At 40.6% G+C, this 18,753-nt stretch overlaps 1 protein-coding gene across 2 annotated transcripts; it reads left to right on the forward strand.

The window, feature by feature from the left end:
* The first annotated feature begins 1,364 nt into the window (after positions 1–1,364).
* Positions 1,365–18,743, forward strand: zgc:65811 (uncharacterized protein LOC393524 homolog). 2 transcript variants are annotated; one of them, XM_039824500.1, is made up of 9 exons: positions 1,365–1,505; positions 1,780–1,892; positions 3,560–3,665; positions 3,792–3,889; positions 10,900–10,974; positions 11,084–11,185; positions 11,590–11,685; positions 11,800–11,883; positions 17,461–18,743. In XM_039824500.1, exons 2-9 carry the CDS (start codon positions 1,827–1,829, stop codon positions 17,548–17,550), a joined length of 717 nt encoding a protein of 238 aa, XP_039680434.1. In that variant the 5' UTR covers positions 1,365–1,505; positions 1,780–1,826; the 3' UTR covers positions 17,551–18,743. The 2 variants fall into 2 exon arrangements, with proteins under 2 accessions (XP_039680434.1, XP_039680433.1); XM_039824499.1 differs by lacking the exon at positions 17,461–18,743 and adding an exon at positions 15,864–16,576.
* Positions 18,744–18,753: the final 10 nt, after the last annotated feature.

Below are 18,753 nucleotides of genomic sequence, written 5' to 3' on the forward strand. Positions count from 1 at the left end.
TTATCTCGTGGCCACGAGATAGTTATAATTAATTTTTTTTGACAAAGTGGGACCAGGGGGGCTCCGTAGTTTTCAGATAATAGGAAATAGAACAGAAATAAAGTACAATACACAATTTATTTCTTACAGCAACAAGTGCTCTACAGTAAATTCAATATGTTTCTACTTCTAATCTGGCCTGAAAAACAAAGTACACAGTTGCCATTCAATGTCTTTTTAAAGTATATCCATTTTCCAAATGAAAAGGCAGCGATTTGCAGAACAGGCAGCAAAGTGAGGTCTAGAGGGGGGGGGGGGGGGCCACCCCGGGCCCCCCCTCTAGACCCGCCCCTGGAGCAAAGTAGATAGAGGGGGAGGTAGAGATTGCACACATTTCCTGTCCTTTATTTCCTTTCTATGTTCTCAGGGTTTACGTTTCACATTGCCCAGGGTCTAAACTCTCCATTACTCTGTTGATACACTTCTTCAGGATAAAGAATGTGAATGGGCTACAATGTTGATTTGGCCCTGCATTTGTCTATGAATTCATTTGATATTTGCGTCACATCAAATCATCAAAAAAATCGTACTCAGCCTTTAACATTCCGTAGCTCTCATTTCCTTAAGTATTTTTTTTTTCATTATTCTTTACTGTATAATAGAGATACAATCAAAGCACAATGTGTTTGTACATTTGTCAAAAAAAGTGTTGACAGCTTTGAGGTAGAGACAATATATATAACAAAACATAACAAATAAACAGCTCCCTCACTCTGACATCTCTCCATTAGTGCATGTATAGGTTCTGAGCATGTGTGTGTAATTCAGACCTGTGTGTAATGTGTGTAATAACAACAGAGTGAAAACATTGGAATTTCCCCCTGCGGGATTAATAAAGTATAAATTATTATTATTATTATAAAGAAAATAAAGATACTGGGGGTCTTTTTTAGTCAAGTAGGGAATGTAAGTCCAACAAATAAAAGAGTCTCTTCGCGTTTTCCTTTGTCATGCATTGAAGAGATGTAGCAAAGCTCATTTTTCCAGCCGTTGATGTGGGGTGTGACCTTTAAATACTTCTGAACTATATGAATACAATGTTCAAGTTATTTATCAAGAACTCTAAATTCTTATCCTTTAAAAATATTCCAGCTTGAATTGACAGCAGTATACCTTGAGATTGAAGCCAGCGTTGAAAAGAGTCACTAATGGGGTCACCTCAGTTCCTTAAGTTTCATTCTTCCTTTCAAAAAAAAAAACCAAAAAACACAACCCCCCCCCCCCTTCCCCTCCCCCCTTTTTTCCCCCCCCCCCCTGGCCCCCCCGCCGCCTGCTCATAGGTGTTAGCTCATGTCAGTCACGCCTCTCAGCCAATGAAAGACCGAGCGAGGTCAAAGTGGCGGCCACGTGACGCACATTGTGGCTGTTAAAAGAGCACGCAGCAAACGTGTACCTGTAGATGTTTTTCTTCCCACTAGGAGCTTGAGGAGAGAGAGAGAGACCGCGAAAACCTTCAACAAATCCAGGTATTTCTTTTCGTTCGGAGTTAATGTCGTGTGTAGCATGGCTGCCATATTACTCAATGATTTAGGTCTATTTAAAAGAAGAGCGCTGTTAAGGTGTTTAAACGTATTACCAAATTGTTCAATACGACATTTACATATACTTATAACCCTAAGAAGTTTTAGTAGGCTACATGCGTTTGTATATGTATATATATTTTTACAATATCGCGTCAGAAATGATGAGGTAATTGTTTTTTTTTTTTTGTGTTTTTTTACCGTGTGCACACCTTTACAGACCTCCCCAAGTAACGTTACACGCAGCAAAACATCCCAGTTTTCATCATGGCGCTGGATGGATGTGGCCTCTTCTGCAAGTATACCCTCTTCATTTTCAACGCTATCTTTGCGGTAAGTCTGCCAAATCACCACATAGTTTGGAAACACACACACACACACACCTACATTCCTCCTTGTGTGTGCATATTGCGGGGGGTATTGTAAGTTCCCATGAAAAAAAAAAATAAAGGAAGATGGAGGTTTGTCTGTTGGCTCCTATTAGGTTTCGTTTCTGCTGAATACCAACTAAGGCTAGGGCCACTTTCATTTATTGGAATAAACAACACCTGTCAGTGCTTAAAGATTTACTTCCTACTTTCTAACAATACACTACCCTGTCTCTACGGTCTTAATAACCAACAAGATTTATTATTTTTATAAATAAATGTTTCTTTTTTTCCAGCCATCTGTAATCCACAACAATCAATGCACTAATAACAAGCAACAGACAAAACATAACATTGTTGCTTTTACTTCCACACACCAAACAAAAAATGAACAGACGAATCCGACCTGTGACGATTTCCTGCACGTCTCCCCCCCCCTCTCCCCTTTCTCACCTAGCTGTCCTGTCCATTAAAGATGGAAAAGCCCAAAAAATTATCTTAAAAACAAAACTGTGTGTGTATATGTGTGTGTGTGTGTGTGTGTGTGTGTGTGTGTGTGTGTGTGGTGTGTGTGTATATACTATACATATACACAATATATATATATATATATATATATATATATAATCTATCTCTAACTAACTAGAGTCCGGATCGGACTGAATTTTTCTGTCCGAGCCCGGCCCACGTCCGACAGGTATTAAGAAATTCGTGTCCTACCCCTCATACTAATGACACATGTAGACGCTGCGTTTTTGTGTGGAAAGCTTTTATTAAGCAACTGTAGGAAGGCATTCGGAAATGTCAACAGATGAGGGCATCAGCTCACACGGGGCAACAAGCCCATGTTAATAAACTGTTAAAATGTTCAACGTGTTAACCTCCCCTGCTCGCTTCGTTTCCGACCGTGATCAGAAAACCAGGGGAGACTCGTTACCTCCAGGGCCGACATTATAAAATTAATAACGTTGGGCAACGTGAGCAAAACTTCAACTTATTCCACCAACTCTGCTCTGGTCACATCTACAACACGTCTGCTTCCTCTCTCTCTCTCTCTCTCTTCTGCCCACTTTCCACACACACTGAGCTCTCTTAAAGGAGCCACAGCACCATTTTACAACAAATGCCTTATCACGCTGATGTGACCGAGCCCGACCCGAACCCGACCATAATTTCTAAATATCTGCCCGGCCCGTCGGGCTCGGGTCGGGTATCAATGCCATAATACATACATGCATACATACAAGAAACAAACGGGACCGAAAAGGTGGACCCTTTTTTAGATGAAAGGAAACCAAAAGAGAGATGGCATTTATTCACCCTCTGTTTTAACTTGCTCTTTTGTGCTTTTCATGTGCTGTCTTGTCAAGTGTTTCATTGTGTTTCAGTGTATTTTGGTTGTTTGCCAGGTGTTTACCTAAGTGTCCCACAGCTGGTTTCATTCTGTGACTTTGTTCTCTTAAAGGATATTTTTGTGCCCCGACATGCCCCCTGTGCTTATACACAGTGTGAATAAAAAGTCATGTTCAGCTGTCCGCCCCGAAAATATTACATCTGACCACAACCATGTACAGATTTGACGTGAAACCATGTTGTGAGAAATGTGGCTTCATTTTGATTTGTGTTTGTCAGTTGGTGGGCTTTGCCTTTTTGGGTCTCGGCTTGTGGCTGAGGCTCAGCGACAGCACCAGAGGCATCTTTCAAATCGAGGACTTCAACTCAAGTGCATTTGTTATCGGTCAGTACATAAGTTACGCACATTTGTGTCATTTCTCCCCAAAACAATGCATGAAGATTGGACTTGATTAATACATATTTCATCACAGATCTGTGTCTCTCTCTTCATTTTTATTTTATTTATCAGCTGTGACTGTACTGATTGCTCTGGGCTCAGTGATGCTGATTGTGGTGGTGTTTGGAGACTACGGTGCCTGCAATGAGAAAAGATGTGCTCTGCAAGTGGTAAGACCATCTACTTCTTTGTAGTTTCCTGTTGTGTAATTGCAATAGCCTGCCTTTCACAATGTACAGTACTGTCATTTAACGGAAGTGCAAATCTAACTTCGTGATTATCTGAAAAACCTTAAGCTAAAATCTTTGATTTGTGGAAATGGCTAATATTTAGTTTTGCCTGTTATGTCAAACAGCAAATGTGACATACTACCTCAGGATAACTTTGACATAATCACAGTGCGCCAGTGCTCTCTCAGTTCTGCGTAAGGCAACAAGGCCCATGCTTTTATTTAAGTTTTGTCGGCCTGCATGCATGCAAAGTCTGAAGAGTGGGGCTGTGTGATATGACAATATAGAAACCTTAATGTGAAATATTGCGTTATGGTAATGTTTACGTAACTTGGTTGACTTATTACATTCTGATTCTTGCACAGACATGAAAATCATTCACCTTTCGGCGAAATTCGCCGTTTTGAAACCAAAATAGGTGACCTACGTGAATTGTGTAGATTCGATGAGAAAATGTTTAAGGGGGGAGGGGGGGTAAAAGCTGATTTGTAAAAGCTATCTGAAGCCCAAACTGCCTTGACAAAGCTGTCTGTTTGGAATTAGCATGGCAGGTATTTAAACATAACAGCCTTGTCCCAGAGTCTAGACATCTAGCTATATGAAAAAATAAACAATGCTACATTTTTAATAAATGTAAATGAAGCAGCTAATATCAACATGGACAAAATCATGAATGTACTAATTCGCTTTTTTGATGATGACCTGGCACAAGTAGTAAAGTTTAGTTTTCACAATGATTCATTGTAGGATTATGATATTGCAATATGTAAATCCACATTGACAATTTATTCAACATATGGTTGGAAGAAGTAAAAATTGATCCAAAACTTTTTAGTTCTTAAAAATTATGACTTTTATTATTGTGTAATTTCAGAAGGACTTTAACTGTTTTGCCAGTCAAATTAACTTTAATGAGTGCATATTGAAATATTACACTGTTGGTTGGCAAAAAATACATCTCAAAATGCATCAGATTGATGCTTTAAAATGTGGAATATTTAAAATTTTCTTCCGGGGGAGCATGCCTCCGGACCCCCCTAGAGGGGTAATATCTTTCTCACCTTTTTCACCCCTGACCCATTTTCATGCCTGCTTGCAGGTTACCTTCATTTCACACAAGTTCTTAATAAAATGAGAAAATACTTATCGCTTTCTCATTTGTAGTATTTAAAGGTGCTCTAAGCGATGTCACTAATTTTTTTAGGCTACATGTTTTGTCACATACAGCAAACCTCTCCTGACTATCTGCTAGCTGCCTGTCCCCTGAACACACTGTTTAAAAAAAATAAAAAATAAAAAAAATAAACCCGCGGTCTCTGGCTCCACAAACCGCAATAAAAACAAACTGGCCAACCTGCACCACCAAACATAACAAACAATGTTCCAGCCAATAACTGACAAGAAGGATTTTGGGGTTTGGGGGGTTAGTGCAAGGAAGCACAGAAGGGAGGGGGAGGGGACTGTATGAGAAGGAGGGAGGGGCGAGCTAGCCTCCGTTTTTGTTTGAAAATACTTTGACCTTCAACAAGAAGTAACGTCACCCAACGTCGCTTAGAGCACCTTAATTCACACAGGAGTTAACGATATGGTTAATTCATATAGAATCTTTATTTATTAAATTACAAGAAAACATGCTGTATCGTTATCGAGATATGAAATGATGTATGTCGGGATAGAAGATTTTGGCCATATCACTTGACTGCTATTCTCACCCTGCCTCCTCACCAACAGACCGGTTAAATGTCAGACAGTCAAAGATTTATTAGTACGCATGTGAGGCTAAGATATGTAGCAGTGATTAATAGGCACTGGTCAGTGGAAGTGACGTGGGTGAGTTGATCAGCCCTGGGATGTTTACGGGCAGCTCAGAAGACCGAAACATGAAACCTGGCTGAAAGCAGACTGAGCACAACAAACCACACAAACCCATATGTGAATCCCTTTCTTTTAAAATCAAGAGCCAGGGAAAACCAAGAGCTGATAAGACTACTTCATCAAATGTGAACCTTAGATGGCTTTATCTTACAAAGATCGGACACAAACTCATTACAGGTCCTATATAAAGTTTTATGGTTGTTATTCAGAGAGATTATAACTTTTTCAAAGAACCCACAAGTAAACCATAAATAACTGAGGTGGAGCTCTTTTAAGAAGACGGTACACTGCTTTCTTTAAAAGTGGTTACACACCAACCAGACGGCCGACCCTCGGCAGAAAAGCCAGTGGAAATGATCAGTCGGGTCCCCGAGGTCCAAAAAACTGCCTCGGGACTGAGGCGACACCGACTTGAGAAACGTAATACGTCTCCATAGCAGCAGGCGGTGCTACTCTGTATTGTTGCCCAAGAAATGACAACCGGCAGCTGGTTGGACGAACGCGTCACATGGGTTTGTTTTCTCCGGAAAGTCAAAGCCAGACTGTCACGGCGGCTCGTTCAGAATACGATCTCATATTGTACTAAAATAGTTCACCGAAACGTGTTTCTGAAAACATTTTAAACGAGAAATAGGCCGTGCAGTTGCTGAATCGGTCTTCATTTCAGCTCAACAAAGGTCAGTTTAAAAGATTTTCGTCAGATTTTGAGAGACTCTAGTCACCTCATTCCGCTCCCCATTTCCGGGTGAGTCCCGACTGCCCTGCCTCCAACTGAACATGTCAGGTCGGCGGCCAAAATGAACGCCGACATCCCCCCAGACTGACGACGGCACGGGACACACCGAACAGACTCGAGTCACTGACCTCGCCACACTGTCCAACGGCCGATAATCGGCCCCGTGTGTCCCGGGCTTTAGAGACACAGGACTATTTTTCATTCAAGGCCAAGTGTTAAGAGTTATCTAATAGATAACACCAGCTGAACATCTGAACACACATTTCTGTTAGAAAGTGTCTGTTGCCTGTTGTAGTTTGTTGTGCTGAGAACACTTGTTTGCTTTTCCAACTTAAATTGATACTTAAACTTGACTGTAAACTAGAGATGCACCGATAGAGCGGCCGGTGACCGGAATTGGCCGGTTTTCGCGTACTCGGCCATGACCGGCGACCGGCAGGTCAGTCTGACATATGCCGATTTCATGCCGGTCAACGCTACAATTAACTGACAACAGAAGTTCTACGAGTTACAGTTCTCAAGGACGCAAGCACACACGGACGCCACAGCACAGTCACTTTTTCCTTTCTCTCAACTTTACCATTTGCAATATGCAACACCTGCAAGGAAAAAGTAGGGCGTGGAGGGACAACACCAAAAACCACAATCATTTTTAGTTGGACATTGGATGTGAAAAGAAGGAAATGGTTCTAACATTGCACTTTAGATGTATGTGAATTTCCCAAACCAGGAGTAATTTATATAGTTCTATTTTATAGTGATCCATTATCTGTTCAAAAAATTTTCTATGTTCTATTAAAGAAAAGATAGAAAATAAATATAAAATATTTGTGTGTGCTGTAAAGTGGTTAGAAAAAATGAAATGTGAATCGGCTAAAATCGGTATCGGCTGGCCTAACTCAAAGAAAATCGTAATCTGCCTAGAAAGTTGTAATCGGTGCATCTCTACTGTAAATACAAGGTTCAGTGCCCATGCTTTTTTTTCAGGCAAAGGGTTAAAGTAATATGAAGGTATTTTAATTGTTGTGGTACCACTTAATCGCTCTACTTTCTGCTTAAAGGGATATTTCACCGTTGGAAAGACGAATATATTTTTAAATTGGGTCACTTATGTAGTAGAAATGTGAAAAAATTATAGAAATTGGTTCCTTCTAGGCCGAGATAAGCCAGAAAATGTGTTTCTGGCTCATATGGATGAAAGACACCAAATCCCAGAATGCACTTGCTTCGCTGCTAGACTCCACCCCCAAGCCACGCCTACTGTTTACAGACAGTGAGGCAGCATTCAACTCAACTCAAGTGTGTTTTATTGTCATTTCAACCATATACACGAAACAACGTTTCACCATGGCTCAAGTGGTGTTACACATTTAAAATGTATAAAAACGACATTATATAAAAACGACTTACGAAACAGGCTACATTTAGTGCACACACATATGCTCTGTAAAGCATACCTGTCAAGTTTTGGATTTGAAAATAAGGGAAATTTTTCGGCGCCCACCGCGAGCAGTCCCACCACCCCAACCAGGCTCCAGTATCCCTTACATTTTAAGACCGGTGTACAAGCTAAAATCACCACTTGATGCAGAATGCTGAAAACATTTACAATTTATAACATTGCTTGTCTTTACATTTACATTTTATTTTCATTCCACACATTCTTTTCATTTCATATTGCTTTTCTTTTACAGTTTTTCTTTTCATTTCACATAACATTTCTTAATCTTTTAGTGAGTTATTGTACAAATTTGTTGCAGACTTTGCATTCTTTAAGACTGTTTTGGAAGGAGTGTATTTGTGGGCTGGGCCAGAGTGGTTCATTTTACATGAGAGTAGAGCACAGACAGTTCTGTGGTCTAACGTCATTCTCTGTAACAATCTTTTCGTACCATGCTAAACATCCTTTCTCAACTTACATTGCTATGGGGAATGCATAGTAAAGCCTTCAGAAGTTTTGGCAGCGCACCGTCCCTGTCGTAGCGTCCATCATCCGTCTGGTTTTTTTTCCCCGCGTTGTCACTCATCTGACCTCACACACTAACCTCACGACAAATGCCACCTACAGTACCTGTAGTAGGCTACTGCCTACTGCAGGTGGCAGTTATCGCGAGGCTAGTGACAGAGCTCAGATTGGGAATGTTTTTTTTTGTTTTTTTTACTCCGCTCGGGCCCGGGCTATTATTATTTTTTAATAACGCAGGTTAAAATACGGGAGATTTACGGGAAAATACTAATACGGGAGGACGGCGGGAAAGAAGGGTAAAATACGGGACTTTCCGGCCAAAACGGGATAATTGACAGGTATGCTGTAAAGTTCGGCTAACGCATACTAGTATTAGCACTTGGTGGACTGTAAACACGATTAATAAACACAGTCGTAAATTTGCGTGGAATTTAGAATGGTCGGCATTTAATAGGCCTGTAGCGATGCGTCAACGTCAAAATTTTGCATCAGCGCTTCGGAACAGCTCACCACACACACGTGGGAGACCAAAACATTGCAGAATGGAGAACGAAACAGCAACCTCCTCACATAATTCCCAACAAAGCCCTGCAAAAAGCCCCAATAAAAGAAAAAGTCCTAAAAAAACCGCTCGCCTAAATCATCGAAGGTATGGGAATACTTCAAATTTAGTCCCAAGCGTAAAAGGTGTCGTTATTTGCGCTCTTTGCCAAATGGAGTTGGCATACCACACCAGCACAACAGCAATGTAGGAGCATCTGAAACAGAGGCACCCCATTTTCACTCGTGAAGGAGACAATAACAAGTAATACTAACGTTCTCCGATCTGTACCAATGTATCCCGGTGGTACACATGTGCGGTAGTTTGAATGCACATAATTGTTGTAAAAGTTTTCTGTTGAAAAGACGGAGCCTGTTAGCGATGCTTCAAGATGGCTGACCCTCGTTTTGCCTCGGGAATACTCGGGGAAAGACGACAGTCCAACCCCCTATGGGCGGGTTGAAAGAATGTGGAAGTAGCTCCTAGTACTGGCTGTAGTCCATAGCCTCTGGGCAAAAAATCTTCCGATGACGCAAAAATCGTCGTTTTACGTCATCGGAAGATTTTTTTTCCAGACCCACAATACAGAGATCTCTCGTCTCAGGGGGACATGAGTGAGGGAAGCAAAAATACTACGGTGTTTCTACTGATACAAAGCTTAATGCTAAATCGGTGAAGTATCCCTTTAAAATGATTGCATTCTTGTGCTTTTAACATCACTATAACTTCACTTGCTAAAACCTGCAGACACATATTCTCCAGAATTGCAGCCACAAAGTATTGAAACTGTCTGTTTCCTGTTCCTGTCCACAGCACGTCGGGTCTGATTTGGCACTTGTTTTCATTCATTCGCCTTTCTGAAAATTGAAAAAACAAGATTTATGTTCGTATGTGCAAAGACTGAGTCTAGTGCGCAACATTGTATCCCCGACAATGTGGCTATAATAATCAATTAAGCAGTGGGGTTAAATTATGTTGCAAAATCAAACCCTCACACATAAGTATCTGTGATTATGTCCTCTGATCTCCTGATTCATGGTATTGTCCAGTTATACGTTTCAGGAGAAGACCCATGAAACGTTTATCTCCGTCTCATCGCAGTGTTCTTGTAGAAGAAGTTCAGAGGCCTTTTTAAGATCGCCACCAATCTTTTGTATTCAGATCAAATATTCAGACTGGTCTCATGAAGTGGCATATGTATGACACGCCAATTCGTATGCCATTATTGGCGTGTTATCAAGACGCATACTCACTTTTTAGCTTGTTTATCAACGCTGTTTGTTGGCCTCTATTGACTTACATTAGCTCACGATTGCGTGTGAATTTATGGAAGTAGTACGAAAGGGCGAAAATCTGGGAGGTTTGTCAGGATGGTGGATGGGTCAAACACAGGACTTACACCCAGGAGAACGGGGATCATGTCCTGCGTGTCACGTTTCCTAAACTCAACCGTTGCTTTCTTCTTTTAATAAAGCCAACCCATCTGCTGTATACGGCGCTCAAAATGTGTACAGATAACACGCCACTTGTCTTTAGAAAGTGGTGTGTATGTTTATGTCCGCTGTATGCAGCGTAGACAAACACGCGGATAGCTCAAAATGCATACAGATAAAACACCACTTGGCTTAAGAAAGTGGGCGTGTATGTTTACGCAAAGTCATGATGTCATGTTGAAAATATTTTATACGTATTTTTACAAATGTTCAGCATTCTTCCTACCGGTTGAAACAAAAACAAGCATTTGCACATCCTTGTTTAGATGCACATGCATAGTAGTTGGAGAAAAGTGTTATGTTTGCTAATTAGCTTTATTTACTTTTTTTTTTCTTCAGTTCTCCGCCCTTCTGACCATTCTGGCAATGGCTGAAATTGCTATTGGAGTGGTTGCTTATTCCAGTAAGGAACGGGTAAGAGGCAAATGGAAAAGAAGGGACACACAAACATATGATGAAAAAATAGTCAAATCATAAATCAGTAAATACCCTGTATTTATGATCATAACATTGTTTTATTAAGGTTGGACTGCACATTGTGGAGTTCTACGGTAGCCTGTATGCTCTGTATTTGAGTAGCGGAGACCCAGTCATTGGTGCCACTCTCACATTCATCCACAAAATGGTAATCACAAACTTTATTTCCTTACTTCCAGTTTGATAAAAAGCACAGTTCAACTATTAACTTTGTTTGTCTAAATGTCTTTTTGAACTTGGTGCTTTGCAACTTGTGTTGCCTCCTAACATGGACTCCTGAAGTGTTCAATGTTAAATAACTAAAAGACACTTAAGAAATCATGTGAATAAATTGTGTAAAATACAGTATTTAAATGAAGACACATTACTAGAGTAACTTGTATTATTTCCTATTGCTTTATTTATATATTTTAGACAATTTGACATAATTCATAGTATGTCATGATTACCAACTTTTAGGGCTCCACATTTATGATGTAATGTGAAATATCCAACATGAACATCGGTTGATTGGAGTGTTCCTAATTCTCCCTTCATCTCCGTCCTCTGTAGCTTCATTGCTGTGGAGTGACCGGCGTCGTGGTGATAGAGTTGGCCAAAAACACCTGTCCCAAAGCAGATGGGTTTTGGGAGCAGATCAAGCAGCCTGTGAGTTGGTGCCAAGAAAACTGAGCGGTTTGAATATACTTGTAGACTCTGGGTTAGCTCCAGTATAGAGGGCGCTAGCCGCTAACATCTTCTCCTGTCTTGGTCTTCCTACAGAATTGTCCTCTGATCATCGCAGATGTCTTTAACAGTAAAGCAGCACTGGTGATGGGCATCTTTGTCGGAACGGGAGTTCTTTTGGTAAGCAAATGAGTTGCATGCTGCACATTTCTACACTGAACCCTCGTGTTGTCTTCCCGTAGAACCTGTAACTTTTAGTTTTTCTGGGTCAAAATTTAAAGTTAAAACCTCCAGACACTTTTCCCAATCTATTTTTATGGACAATTTTGTTGTAGTTTTGACTTTTTTTTTTTTAAGCTTTCTCCAAAAATTTGTCACTTTTTGACGTTTTCTCACTTTTCCCAAAGTTCTTTGTCTTCTTTTTGCGTTTCCTTTGACTTTTTTTTTTTTTCAGTGTTCTTTAATGATGAAAGAATTCTTCAAATGTTATCAAATTAAACACCCAAATTCAAGGAAAATAGCGAACTGATCAGTTATTGAACTTGTGAAGAGCGTTATAGGGAACCATTCACATCATTTTTCTTCTTATATAGAAACTTTTTGAAAATGGGTCAAATTTGACCCCGAGGACAACAGGAGGGTTAAATGGTGTTAATATTTTGGCTGTAATAGGCTGGTGAACGAAAAACGAGTTTTCAAGATTATTGACCAAACAAAATAATGAATTTGCATACACCAATGGCTCATTGTTTTGGTTTTTTTTATAATAAAATCAAAGTGTTATATTAGTAATATTACAAAACAGTTAAATAGAACTAATACATATTAGGGCTGTCCCCAACGATTATTTGTCATTAATTAATCTAAAAAAAATTTTCCGTTAGTCGATTTATCCTAACGCTTAATTTGCAAATTATTGTAAAGATTTTTCATCTGAACTGAATCAGTATTTTTACTTAAGTACATAAAACTTCTAACTGCTATGACATGGATTTATTTCATCACTGGAGTAATGTGTAGTTGAGACAATCACTGGCAGATGTATTTTTGCATCACTCAGTACGTTTACATGCACACCAATATTCCACTATTATTCCAAATATGACAATATTCCAAATTTGATACAGGTCATGTAAACAGCATATTCCGGTTAGATATTACGAATAAAGCCTTTTTCCGAATATAGCATTTTCTGATTAAGACGTGGGAAATTCCGGTATTATTTGGGTTTTAGAGGCATTGTTTGGACATGTATACAGCGCATTCGGAATATGCATCTCAATCGGGGTTATCACTGCAGTTTACGGCCTCTGGCCTGTTTACGGTCAGCTCTGGTTGCTGTAAACAAACCAACCAGCCAAAAGTTTGCAAGGCTGGAGACTCGATAAGGAGAAACGCAGCTACTTTTACACATTATCAAAGACTTGGATATCAACAGGTTTTTGGATATGTGCAAACATCGCTACATCGACCTTTTCAAGAAGCTGGTTGAAGGAATGGAAGAGGGAGGCTGTGTTCACATGGTCCAACAAGTCCAACTATACTTAGAAAAAAAAATTGTATTTTGCACAGCTACATGTAAATGGGAATATTAGTAGAATTTTCACTTTTTCTAGCCATGTAAGCGGCTTTGTCGGAATATCGTCTTTTTCAGAACAATGGCAAAAACTGGGAATATTATGTTCATGTTAACGTACTGAGTGTGGGGCAAGGAAAGTAATTGAAATGCAGGGTTCCAGACTAACTTTATTTTTTACTAGGAGCACTGTAGTGTGCTGATTGTTAACTAGACTTAAAATTTCCAGCCATGGTAGCAGCTCTGTGAGGCTCTTTTTAGCTGTGCTTTGAACTACATGCTAACATTAGCATGTTAATATGGCCACAGTGACATTCAAGTGTTTAGCCAGCATAGTATTTGTCAGGCCTACTTACTTACTCTTAATTTCAACATGGCATCATGACTTTGCGTAAACATACACGCCACTTTCCTAAAGCCAGATGGCGTGTTATCGGTACGTATTTTGAGCTATCCACGTGTATGTCTACGCTGTATACAGTGGATGTAAAGATACACACCACGTGGCGTCTTATCATGAGAACGTGCCATACTAGCCCAACAAAAACGTCACACGCGTGTAAAAAAAAAAAAAGGGTTTGGTATAGGAAAAGAACATTGGGGAAAGGCTTTAGTAACACAACGACGTCACACGCTTAGGAAAACAAACGGTTGGGTTTAGGAAAGAAACATTGGGGAAGGCTTTAGAAAACACAGTTGACAAACTCCACACGCGAGACGCGATCGTGGCTCTCCTGGGTGAAAGTCCTGTGTTTGACTCATCCACCACCCCAACAACCTCCCTCCGCAGACTTGCGTCCTTTCATAATACTCGCTACGGCGAAGATTCACACGTAATGTAGGTCAATGGCGGCCGAACGGCGTTGATAAACACGCTAAAAAGCCATTTTGCATCTTGATAACACGCAAAAACGGGATACGAATTGGCGTGTCATACATACGCCACTTTATGAGATCAGTCTGCTTAGTTTAGTCTGTTAGCATGCTAAGACTGGATCCTAACATTTGTTTAATGGGTAGGTAGTCGATGATCAATTTTGCGATTGGAATATTCGTGTTTTTGAATATACGTGCATGCAGGCTGAAATCCACTGTGGTGTTTTGTAGGGACTAAGCTGCTAGCTAAATGTCCGTTTGTAGAGGTCTGTATGGTTCTACCGTAGCAGCCTGCTGTCGTTGTCAGGCATTGTCAGCATCCGTTCACAAACACTGCGTTGGTTTTCACTCGTCAGACAGTCCGGCAATAACGCAGGTCTTTTCCTTTTGTTTTGAATGCCTGCAGCAAAAAGTTGAGTCTGATTTTAACTTTTGGAGAGAAGCACCGACTTCAACCTGCGGTGGACAATCATGTAACATTAACCAGCTTTCAGACTCATCAGTCCGTATCGCGGCGTGCGAGTCCCGTAACATTACATCAACAGGGAACATCTCTGCCTCTATCGCTGCTACAAAGAAGTTTTAAACCCTACGAAGGTTTAAAAACAAAAAAAACACTAGCAGTAACTGCCCTGGAGTTTGTGTAACAAAGGGCAAAGAGGTAGGATCACATGCCCGTCCAGATGAAGCATTTTCGGAGGCACATGCAATGTGTTCTTAGAAATCTTTGTGAATCATCGGCAAGATGACGGCTAAAGCCGAAACACAAGACAAACCCACAAATGTCATTATTTTCTTTGTTGAAAAAGTTTTGAAATTATGATAACCATCATATCAGGTTTTCTTTTTAGATTATTTTTGGGGCATTTTCAGCCTTTATTTGAACAGGAAAGCTGAAGACACGAGAGGGGGAATGACATGCAGCAAAGGGCCGCAGGTCGGAGTTGAACCCGGCCCACTGCGTAAAGGAGTAAACCTCTTATATGGGCGCTCTACCAACTGAGCTATCCGGATTCGTATCATGTTGTTCTGATGTATTGAAATGAGACGTAAGAGCCGCTGGCCGGGTCAGTCGTGCAATACACTGAGATTCTGAGCCAGGCTAAAAGCCGTTAATGTCACTTTATTAAGTTAATATATTTTTCAGGCAAGAAAGTCACCATGTAGTTTCCCAATGTCTGCTTAGGTTATCCAAATAACTGGTTTAGAAATTTGTTGCAACGTTTTCAGAGACAAGGTGACGAATCAGAATCAAAAAACAAGGGGTAGGGGTAAAAATAAGAATCAAAAAACAAGGGGTAGGGGTAAAAATAAGAAATGGGATTGGGCCAATGTCAAACTATAGTCTGAGCCGTCTTCAGTACAAATCTTGCTGTTCATTGTAAAGTGCTTTAAAAAATGTCATGCCTAAAAACCCAAACTAATGAGCCTTAAAACATACTCTACACTGCATACAACAGTAAATAATGTACAACTATCCAGCATTGAATTAGCATCAAATAAGTCAAAACTGACTGATGTGGGGACAAGAAGGATAAGTGACTCAGTTTCCTGCTTAATATTGTGGTCTGTTCTTATTGTTCATAAAGTAAATGCCCGTTTTAATCCCTCTGCTCCCCTCTGTCTCTCTCAATCATTACTCCTCCCCCTTTGTTTTTAAAACATTTTTTCTTTTTCTTTCATTCTCCCCATGATTGGTTTTCCTTAGATCATAGCTCTGATTTGCAGCACAACGCTCAGTAGAAAGATCCGTCAGTCTGCCTCATCTCCTCCGTACATCATCCTGACTCACTCCACTTCTGTCGGGGCTAACCCTCAGCTGTCCCAGTGTGAATTTGTCTCCACCTCGTACTCCTACCCTGACCAGAACCCAGTCATCTTCACCCCTCTCTCTATGGCCAACGTCCCTGTGGCTCAGTCTTAGTGCGCTCTTCTTGGTTTTCACTCTTACTTTCATGCGGTCTTGATTTTATTCCACAATACTCATTTATTTACGTTTGTATCCATTCTCTCTTCTCTGCATGGTCACTGCACTGTCGTCTTCAGCTCCCTTATAGGCAAAATCCACCCTAAAAGACCTAAGGCAACATTTTAACATTACTGCATCTAATTAAATTGTGCTGCTGGTGTATATTTTCAGACTGCTCTCATAAAGTGGCGTATGTATGACACGGCAATTCGTATGCCGTTTTTGCGTGTAATCAAGACGCATAATGGCTTTTTAGTGTGTTTATCAACACCATTCGGCCGCCATTGACCTACATTACGTGTGAATTTTCGCTGTAGCGAGAAGTATGAAAAGACGCAAGTCAGTGGATGGGTCAAACACAGGACTTTCACCCAAGATGAGTTTAACAGTTTTTCTTTTTTAAAGCCTTCACATTACATGACATTTAGCTGACGCTTTTATCCAAATCGACTTACAATTGCTATATATGTCTATGTATACGTACGCCTCTGGAGCAACTGGGGGTTACACTGGTTGATGTATCGCAGTGGGAATCGAACCTGGGACTCCCACACCAAAGGCATGTGTCATATCCACTGCGCCATCACCACCCCTTCCCCAACGTTTCTTTCCTAAACCAAACAGTTTGGCTTCTATAACCTAAAGAGCCAGATGGTTTGTTACAAAGAACCCTTCTGTTAAGCAGTCATCGGAACTGGTTTGGTAAAGAGCAGGCAAAAAATACCTGGCAGGTGATTGAATGAGCAGTCAGTCTATCACGTCCAGAATTGTTGTTTTGAACAAACAGTCGCGGGCGCCACACACACGTAAACCACAGCCATAGCGGCAGGAAGCTCCTCGCCCGGCGCCAAACTCAACACAAACCACATTACTTGAAGCCCGACAATCTGGGTTTGCACGCATTTCCAGAGAATCTAGCTGCCGTGCAAGGTAATTGGCTTCTTATTAGAATAATACATTTGCACACAAAAAACCTGCATCACTTAGCTACATAAAAAAAAAATAAAAATTGATGTTTGTATTTTGCTGTCCCACCAGTGGCCGCTTCTGAGGTTCTCTTTTTTTCCCCAGAGATGCAGATATATAGACAGTTAAAGAAAACCTATCCAGGGTTGGATTTTACCTTAAGTGTCTACTTACTCCTCAATTAATTTCTTTTATTCTGCACAAGCTTCTCATTGTGTAGCTGCATACTAATGAGTAGCATGGGCTGTTAACTAAAATTCTGTGGGTGGTGTAAGCATGGAGATGAGATTTAGGAAGCAGGTGGATCACCCGCACTTCTTTGTCCCATCCCTGCCCTTTACTTCCCCTCCTCCCTGTGTCTGCATGACAGATCACAGCCCTGGTCTGCACCACTATCCTCCTGAAACAGACCAAGAGAAGCCAGCAGGAGGTCACTGCGTACTACACCACGGTGTACTAACAAGACGATTGGGTTTTCAACCCTTACCCTCCTCTGCCTCAACGAGGACCATCGCTGGAATTCAGGCTTAACCAGCAAACAAATGTTTACCGATTTGTTTTTTTAACCACTGAACTAGAATAGTGTTTAAGTGACTGTTTTTATCCTAAAACATCACACTGCTAATAATTTCACCCATTGTGAGCAGGGCTGTTGACAACCAATGTTTTATTGTGCTTTTGCTTTAATAACCATGCAGTAACTCTTGGTGAAACGGATGTTGTTTATAATTGGCTATTCATCTGCTGTCACAGCTAGACAGCCACTGTGGTTTCGCTGACAGGCCTCTACATCATTGTGGGCATGCGATAAGTAATCTGGGGATGAGAGCGACACGTCTGTTTAGTAACAAACTGTTAAAGGGACCTTTTGCTTAAAATGGAACTTCCACGTCTGTTACATTTTAGCAGTTTTGTACTGTAATGACACCGCTGCAGAAGTTTGGGTTTTTGTCTTCATGTGAAAGAGTTAAAACCTCACTGAGCCACTGGTAGATATATCAATGTTTGAACTAATATTCTATGTAGAAATGAAAAAGGGATAATTTTCTAGTCTTCATTTAAGCTCGTCCCATGTTTAAGGTGTGGCCCTGAATCATCACAGCAGCCTTAAGCATGTTGGGGAGAAATGACTCAACAGTTACCTCTTACTTCACTTTGTTGATGCCAATTTATTTTATGCTATAGGAGAAGTAATGGTACATTGGTAAATGAGTAATTTATCCTTTGCTGTAGCTTTGTATAAGTTGCATTCCAGTTAATTCCTTCTTTTTTATGATTGTCCAGAAGACCACAGAACTGGTCAGAAAACAAAGTCAAAGGCCTTCTTTAGTGTGACAAATATGCTGCAGGCTTTCCTCTGTCACTGTTGGGGTGGTTAAACTGACTTTTGCTGAGCTGTGAAGCCTTCCTGTTAACTGTTTGATGCAGAGGAAACACCGTGCCGGTAACAGACAGTTAACAGTTTTTCCATTCCCTTGTGTTCCTGCCAAAATCTCGTGTGACACTTAGTGAAGTACACTTAGTGGCCTGTTTTTGTATTGCTTGTTTTCATTCTCTGCACTCTGTAGCAGTAACTATTGCACTATGTTGTCTTTAAGTTCATATGTTTTTAAATAAATATTTCATAGGGATTTCCCCCTCTTTTTCCACAAAGACTTGTGTA

Source organism: Perca fluviatilis, chromosome 15 (genome assembly GCF_010015445.1).
Source record: "Perca fluviatilis chromosome 15, GENO_Pfluv_1.0, whole genome shotgun sequence".
Taxonomy (NCBI): Eukaryota; Metazoa; Chordata; class Actinopteri; order Perciformes; family Percidae; genus Perca; species Perca fluviatilis.